At 47.0% G+C, this 8823-nt stretch overlaps 1 protein-coding gene across 1 annotated transcript; it reads left to right on the top strand.

Moving 5' to 3' along the window:
* Window positions 1–1576: 1576 nt before the first annotated feature.
* On the top strand, window positions 1577–8751 carry LOC130521155 (rab GTPase-activating protein 1-like; the record flags this gene model as incomplete). Its single annotated transcript, XM_057024791.1, has 4 exons — window positions 1577–1705; window positions 2055–2183; window positions 7040–7132; window positions 8641–8751. Coding segments are annotated over 4 exons (462 nt in total), but the record flags the coding sequence as incomplete, so codon positions are not given.
* Window positions 8752–8823: the final 72 nt, after the last annotated feature.

Here is an 8823-nt window from a genome sequence, read left to right as displayed (position 1 = left end):
GACATTCTCCCGGAGGCTCCCTCCTCCCTCCATCCAGCTCCTCTCTTTGCTCTCGTCATTCCTTCCTCCATCTGTGTTCACCGCCCTCTCCTGTTTAACAGCCGCTGTCCACATCACAACAGGAGCCTCAGCTTTAGCGTTGGCCATTTGGACCTGGAGGAGAAGCGCTCTGCTTTGTTGTTGCGCTTGATCCCTTTATTCTTTTTTTTCCTCATCATCTTTACACCTCACGGTCGCCTTCTTGGAGCTTTTAGTCTATTTCCCGCAGCTTTACCTCCTCCTTCTCCTTCTCCACCTCTGCCTTCCTCTCCTCTGTGTCGGCCGGTGCTGTTTCTGCCACCACGTTACCTCCGTCCGTGACCCAGACCTCTGCAACGGAGCCGCCCATGCTGGTAGCATTTAGCATCACAAAGGCAGAGAAGAAGAGTTGTAGAGGAAGGCAGGGACACAGAACCAAGGAGCACTGTGCGGTTTTGCTTGGCTTTGCCTCACCCCATCTGCTGACCCAGACCATCGATTCTGACGCCACAACTTACTCAGGCTTTGAAACAGTTGTTTTCTTATTGAGAGGAAGGAGTGACCGACCGGGTGTTTGACTGCTTGTATTCTGCCCTGGGGACAGTCCATGCTGGAGCTCTCTGACTTTGGTGTTGGCTGTATGGCATCCTGTCTCTGAGGATTTTATCCCTTAAATCAGTGCTAAAGTGCAGGATCTGTCCTGATCTGGAGATGTTTTCTGTTTGACTTCAACGTGGACGGCTGCCTCAGCTCTTGCTCAGCGGGTTCAGCGTGCACTCAGCCATAAACCGGCACAGAAGCATCGTTTCCTGAAGCTCCCACACTGACAGGCCACATTTCTAGAGCTTCTGCCATGTTGTCAGGAGCGTCGGCTCAGGCTGAGATCAGATAAAAGGATCCACCCTTATTTTTCATTTCATTTGGCTAGAGCGTCAGAAAAAGCCTCTGAAGCGGTTTGAAGAAGAAGAAGGAATTTTTTTCTCCTCTGTGCGTTTTGAAGGCAAACAACGAGGGGGAAATATTGAAAAGGTGGAGCAATTGTCCTTTGCCGTTGTCCACCAGAATATCGGCCCACGTGTTGAGAAGCAGTGTTGCTAGGCAACGGCGTGCTGGATTGAGCTTGGCTGCGGGACTATTTTGGGTGACAGCTTTTCAGAGCAAGTCTGGCAGGTCCATAGAGGACTCTGCATTATGCCAAGAGCATCATCCGTGCATCTTTTTTGCCGGTTCCGTTGCACTTCATCGTCGTCTTTGGACTCTGATGCTGGTTCTGACCCGTTTCAGGCCCCCTGACCTACCTGAGCGTAACCACTGATGCTGCATTTTCAGCCTGTGGAATCCCAAAGTTGATCCCACGATCACACTCAACCTCTCTGAGTCTACAAAAACCCGCTGTGACGGCACGCTGGAGTCACCCGCCACCCTGGCCCCAGAGCGGGATCATTCCTCTCCCTCACCCTGCCCCACACCGCCACCCTCGCCCCAAACACCCCGCCGCCCTCTCTCCTCCCCCAATACCCGCCTTGACCCCGCGCCTGCCCCTCCCAGCCGTGCGCAGGGTGTGGAGGATGGAGAAGGGACGTCGGAGGAAAGTGCCCACGGCACTCAGGCTTCACCAGACTCCTTCTGCAGGGTGATGGGTCTCCTCGGGATGGGACACCGGCTCTTCGTCCCCAGACTGTTGGCGGTGAGAAATGGGGACTGGAACTGGAAATAAATGCCTATAAAATAATGTAAAGAGGAATTGTTCTAAAAGTACCATCTGCCTGAAAGCTCTCTGCCCTTGCTGCTTATGGTTCTACTTTCATTCATAATTTAAAACCAAGCACTTCACTGGTCACGTGCAGTCCATCCCATCCCTGAGAAGGTATGAGTGACAGCGCATCTTTACGCCACAAGATGGAGTCACTGCTGCCCATTTACTTAAACCAAATCAAGCGGCTTATAGTTTATATGTGGGTATATGAATGGATTCGCTTGTCGGTCTCCACATCTCCCACCTCTCCTCACCTCCCCCTCTTCATGTCTCCCTCCAGACATCTAAAGAGGACCTCCTGCAGGCAGACTTCGAAGGGGCTCTCAAGTTCTTCAGAGTCCAGCTGCCGAAACGCTACCGAGCTGCAGAGAACGCTCGCAGGCTCATGGAGCAGGCCTGCAACATCAAGGTGAGGAAGGACCCACACATGTGTGCTACTCATGTGTCATTCAATCTGTTATTTGCATATAAGAACATGGTCATACACAATGTTCCTCGGTATTGTAAATATTCTAATGAGGAATCTCTGCTGTGACAGCTCCTACTGGGATGTTTAGACTTAATCTCCAGAGGGGTCAGGAGGGCTGTTTTGTTTTGGCTGTATTTTGGGACTCTCTTTGTTAATAATAATTAATATAATTAATATATAAACTAGTCACCATAATCATATTCATACAGAACCTTTGAAAATATCAAGGATTTCATGGTGTTTAACAATCAGCAAAGGCACAAACATTAAGGGCAGAGTCACAGAATGATATATTATTATTTAGGAATGACAATTAATCACATTAAAATCTTTAAAAATGTTCTTAAAGCTGAAGGTTTGCACTAATTTATTAACACTGAACCAGGAAGAAGCAAGTACAAAAGAAATCCTTAAAACAGAGAAAGATGTATTTGGTAATGTTCAGATTTTATAAAATATAGTTTTCCTGTAATAAGTAATCAAAGTTTACTATAAAAAGATTATGAGTTCGTGGAATGACCACAACGATTTCTTGTGCTCACGCACACATCACACATATGTGCGTCTTTCTATCTTTGTGAGGACTTTTATAGACATTATACATACCCCAGCCCCATACCCTAACCATCATCTCTACATACCTAACCTTAAAAAGCTTTACCACTCACTTCCAAAAGCACACGCTCACCCAAATACATCCTCATTTTGCAGGTAAAATGTGCATCACCTATGAGAACACACACACACACACACACACACACACACACACACACACACACACACACACACACACACACCTCCTCCCAACCTGAATGTGGTTGCTGGTATTTAGGGAATTTGCTGAGTTCACCAGTGACCGAAGCCTGCACACACAGTTAATAATATTCTGTGTGTGATAGAGGAAGTACAGAGCTGAACCACATACTCTTCCTCCCTGCTCTGCTGCTCCTTCTTGCCTCTCTTTTTTCTCCATGCATTAAGCATTTTCATTATCTCGGGAACGTTTTGGTTACTCACGCCGGTCGCCGGGCAGATGTTGCCTCTGTGAGCGTGTCGGCAGCACGCTGTTTTCTCCCTGCTCGTAAGTGGTCAGCAGCGATCTTATCTGTGTGTTCTACATACAGGATATCCTGTGTTCTTTATCTCCTGTGGTTTGGTACATTTAACTCACTCTTGCAAAATCCCGCAAGCAGAACAAGCTGTCGTGTCAGGACCTCCGTTAGCACCTACTAACTGGAGCCACAAGTCTACCTTTGTAATCCATCCATCCATTTCTGACGTGCATGATTACCTGAATACTCGCAGGAAATAAAGATTCCTCCATGCAGACAGTCATTTACTATGTGAACACGTATGTTAAAGCCACTTTGCTGTCGAGTCAGCCTCATTTTTCATGTTTTTTCCTGTCAACGTCAAAATCGGATCATCTGGACCCAGTAAGCTGCTTAAAACTGAAAGAATTCCCTGGCACCCCTGACTGATGAACTCAGTAGGGTGGCTCAGGCTTTCTGGGGATTATTGGAAACACTCAAATCTCTCAGGCTCCTTAATCATCCACCGAACCGCAGCTGGAGCGGCAACTTTTCTGGAGCAGGGCGTCGCGTCGCACCTTTGTTAGCTGCAGGGGATTAGGCTGATTAATCAGATTGTTTTAATATTCCAAAGGAAGCGGTTGCTGAGTTTATCTTGTGAGGAATGTGTACCTGCACCTCCTCCCCTGTTGCTGCTCTAGCCTTTTTTTGTGGGACACACAGTGCGTTGGTTCTTGGAAGCTCTGGATTTACACCAGCGTTCCTACAGGCATCCATCCTCCAGGACTGAAGCGCTCTTTCTGCTTCTTACCGTTGGAACAACGTGCAGCTGCCACTGACGAGTCACTGTGGTTGATCTGACAGTTTCCTTCCTATCTCAAAACCACACATGCGCGGCATACGCACGCCCATAGCGTTGTTTTTAATGAACAGAGGCTTCGTGTAGAGAGAGGAGGAGGAGGAGGACTCTCTGCTTCGGAAAGAGGCAGACTCATCGTCCTTTTATCACACACTTCTAGCGTTTCACGGTGGAACAAACAGGTGTGTTGTACTGCTCTCTTTCCTCCCGCTCCCCCCAGCCCTGGCAGTGGGCGGGGCCGGACTCACGAGGGACTCTTGTGAGCAGCCACTTACCTCCTTCAGTTACTGAGAGGAGCTGGACCTGTCAGCTGCACTCCTCCTCCTCCTCTTTTGTCTTCATCCTCCATCCTGCTGCCGGGGTCAAAATGATGCAGGAGGTGTCTATCATGGTGGCGTACGATGCCCACGTAGTTGACCGACCGGGGGAGGAGGACACCCTGGCATACTTGGTCGCCCACTCCCGACGTCTCAGAACTCCCAGATCGGTGGTAGGTCTGTTTCATTGACTGGCTGTTTCTGGTTTTGTACCCCTGGTGGGACTGGTTCCAGTGTCTTTGACAGTTTGTAGGTCAGAGCTCTTCCTCCTCTTCTTCGTTTGCTGTTGTCGGCTGTCACATCTCGTATCTGTGCTCGTCCTTTCAGTCCGGTAGAATATCAACGGCTTTCCACTGATTTCAGGCTCTGCTTTGAAAGCCTTTTTCCGCTATGAGAGTGTGTTTGTGTGTGTGTGCGTGTGTGTGTGTGTGTGATGTTTCACCGTCACGGAGCTTTGTCGGCCAGTCCAGTTAGTCGTTTGTGGCTGTCTGTTAGTTTCAATTACTGACATTACTGTGGAATCAATGGAGACCTTGTTAGGGGATGTGTGTGTGTATGTTTGTGTTTGTGGGCAATTAAATTCCATGGCCTAGTTTTTTGTCCCCAGAGATGTCCACTTGCTTTTGTCTTTATTTTAATATTCAACTTAGAACGCGGCCACCTTGCGTAACGGTGTAATCACATACAAACACACACATATGCATAGAAATATTTTCTGCTGCTGTTTTAAATGACACCATATTGTTTGATGGTTTGGGACCAGTCCAATTACTGCAGGGATTCAGGTCAGTAATCTAAAAGTGGGCCTGGTACCGTTTCCTGCAGCACTGTGTCCTTCAGAGTGAGACGGTTCTATCTCTCTCTCTCTCTCTCTCTCCATGTCTTTATCTCTCTCTCCCACCTCAATCTGAACTGATGCATTCCGCAGGTTTAAAAGACGGGAGTTAAAGGAATTCTAACCCTGGAACAGGCGTGTTTGAATCTACCGGCGTTCTAGCCTTCAGTAAAATGACATGCAAACCTTCTGAAATAGGCTTCACTCAGCTGCTGGAATTTCTGGAATATCTCTAATTCACACGTCTCTATTTTGAAAACATTGGTGTAACTTCAAGGTTTCGCTTTAAACGACTTAACTGAATAAAAGATAGAAGAGGAATTCAGCTGTGAAAATCTGTTTGAGGTTTGAATCCAAGTTGCATTCTCACACGTTAGTGCGCCGCAGTGTTGCAAGTGCTGTCAGTTTGTCTGTTCTGGGGCTGTTGCATAAGCAGTCAGCAGGGTTTTTGTTGCACGTCTGTCGCCGATTATTAACTAAACGGTTAAAGAAAGTTAGAAAAGTGTCTGGACTCTGTTCTTGTTCAGCCAGAGCTCAGTGAATCACCTCCAGGGAGGCTTGACTGGCTGATTCGTGTCAGTTGGAAGGTGATGGAAAAAGATGAGAGCGAGGGGGCGACGTTCCACTCAGCACAAAAATAACAAGAGTGAAACTGGCCCGTGTGAGGTGGATTATTGTGCTCATGTCAAACGCTGCGAAATGACTCACGCAAAGACAGAAAAATGCCCATGAAAGGATCAGGGCTGCTCTGTCGCGCATCCACTGTGGAATTATGCGACACTTCTCAGCGCTTCCTGGTTAGCACAGGTCAAAGGTTAACCCGCAGTAAGGAAGTGGGATTAGGGTTGATAGAGTCGCCGCTGCACCAGACGGAGGCAGACGGTGCACAAGTTCAGCTCCATTCAGAGCGAGAGAAGAGTTAAGGCTGTTGATTGGATGGAACGGACGAGGAGGGAGAACCAGAGGTGATCCAACAAACAAACGAGAAGAGAACAAACAAACGAGAAGAGAACAAACAAGCGAGAAGAGAACAAACAAGCGAGAAGAGAACAAACGCAAGTCTCACAGGGGGGACAGTGTGACTGACCTGAAATCCCCACCGTAACGTTGGCCGCTATGGCAACGCTGGCTCCACTGGCAAGGGATAACATTACCGGGAACACACACACACACACACATTTCTTCATGTTGCAGAGCGGGAACATACTTAAAGCTCTATACACATGGCAGTTTTAGCCCGCAGCACCTTCATTTTACCACTAACTTGTTTCAGTTAAATGTGTTTGACACATGTTTCTGATGTCTGAGATGATGTGTGAGAACCTTCAGAACAGCGACATCGGCTGTGGAGTTTGAATACGTCAGCACAGTTTGAGCCTCATACCAGTTTGTTTCATTTTCAAGTGTGATTCTTGAGTTGGTTAAATTGCTCTCAGCAAATTGTGAGGTAGAAAATAGAGCTAACGACGCCTGAACTGCAGTTCTGCCATATTTCTGCAGCTTTTGTCCTTTTGTTTCATATTTGTCACCTTGAGACTGACGACTTCCCTGATACTAAGCATTTGACTCCTGGCTGCATTCTTCTCCCCTGAATAACACACTTTATGTAGTTTAATTCTTTTAATAAAGTGTCAGATGTGTGTCTGTTTCAGGGAGAACGCTGCAGACAGGAACAGTTGCTAGTTTGAATCCCTTTTTGTGTATTGCAATTGATAAAAATGCAGATGTGAAAAACACCTTTTGTCTGGTTTTAGGTTCCAACTAAAAAACTGAAGAAGTTTGAGAAGGAGTACCAAACCCTGAGAGAGAGTCAGCTACAACAAGAGGACCCCATCGACCGATACCAGGTACCCAACACAGCAGCGTCCGCGTGGGTTCGCTCTGGAATACTGGGTAAACGCACATAAACCTGGTCGGGGAACGTTTTGGGATTTAGAAGGTGCTTCTAAAAAAAGACGCGTTTGTGTGAAGTTTTGTCAGGAGAACATCTCTTGTTCTAAAATTAGACTGTCGGCTCGATCCTCAAACTGGATCCTGTGTTGGTCTTTTTGCGTCTTCAGATGTGACGTTCAGTCCAAACGACTCGTTTCTCTGTCAGATGTTCACGCAGGGGGTCGGGCAGATGTTCCTCTTCATCGCTCTCACAGATTAATGTGAGGATGATGACGGAGCGCTTTCACATTGTTATTACAATGTATTTGTGATGGATTTACTGGAAAAGTGACTGGAGTCACTGGATCAAGGAGAGCAGATCAGGAACACACACACACACATAAACACTGAGCTCGGACATTAGTTAGAGAGACTTTAGGGAAGGGTCGACCTCGCCGCCTCATCTTTTTTGCTGATTCCTTCAGCAGCCACTAAATTCTCCCTGGATGAGCTCAAATACGGCAGAAAAACAGACTCTTCCTCTGTATTTATCTGCTCCTCCCGTTTATTTTCTGATACTCTGAGAATTTTTCCACCACGGGTGCACATTTTTGACCGCTGGCGTCGTTTCTACCAATGCAGATAAGAGTGTTGAGGGTGAGAGAGTGTGAGACGGAGAAAAAAGCTGCTGTCAGGAGGATGGTTAGGTTCAGTGTGTGGAGCTGAGGCCTGAGACAAGAGCGCTGTGACAGCGGGCTGCAGCGAGGTGAGAATCTGGATTTACACAATCCCAAACCGTGGAGGGTTGTTTGGTATGACCAGTGCCGAGCGTCTTTAAGGAGGATATTAAAGGAGAGCACGTTGGGACGTACGTACAAGGCTTTAGCCAAGGAGCTGTTAGATTTTCTCCATTTAATCTGCTAAACAGTGTGAAATGTTCTCCTTTCTCCACCTGTGGATTTGTGTGTGTGTGTGTGTGTGTGTACGCATCAATATTTCCAAATGTGTGCAATAATACTGTATTTCTAAGTGTCTTTATCCCCATTTATGCTGCATGAATGCAGCAGCGTTATAGTAACTGTGCATTTACACTCTGGCTGATCGCCGTAAAAGAGAGGTCAGGTGACCACTTGTAACCATGACAACCATTCAATTATTTTGTCCCATTGAGGCTGTCATGTGAGAATGTTTACAGACCAGTGATCATGAGATTCCACTAAAGGTCTACAATAGGCTTTAAATGTGTGTGTGTGTGTGTGTGTGTGTGTGTGTGTGTGTGTGTGTGTTGTGTGTGCGGGGGTGTGTGTGTGCGTGTTTGTGGTTGTGTGCGGGGTGTGCGTGTGCGTGTGTGTGTGTGTTTAATTTTTCAATTTTACCCAGTTTTGGACGTCAGATAAAATCCTCTCTCACCAGAGATTCCTGAAGTTATTAAACATCAAAAGTTCTTTTTTAATTTCATTTTCATATGAAACCTTTTGTCCAGAGGGAGAACCGACGCCTTCAGGAAGCAACCATGCGACTGGAACAAGAGAACGACGATCTGGCCCATGAACTGGTCACCAGCAAGATTGCCCTTCGGAATGACCTTGACCAGGTAACCACCATATTTCATATGTGAAGTTTACTGTAGTTTAAATCGGGTCCATTCAGTGACTCCCAGAATGAA

Source organism: Takifugu flavidus, unplaced genomic scaffold, assembly GCF_003711565.1.
Source record: "Takifugu flavidus isolate HTHZ2018 unplaced genomic scaffold, ASM371156v2 ctg740, whole genome shotgun sequence".
NCBI classification, from domain to species: domain Eukaryota; kingdom Metazoa; phylum Chordata; class Actinopteri; order Tetraodontiformes; family Tetraodontidae; genus Takifugu; species Takifugu flavidus.
Note: the sequence above shows the minus strand (reverse complement) of the source record. Positions and strands in the feature narration are given on the sequence as shown.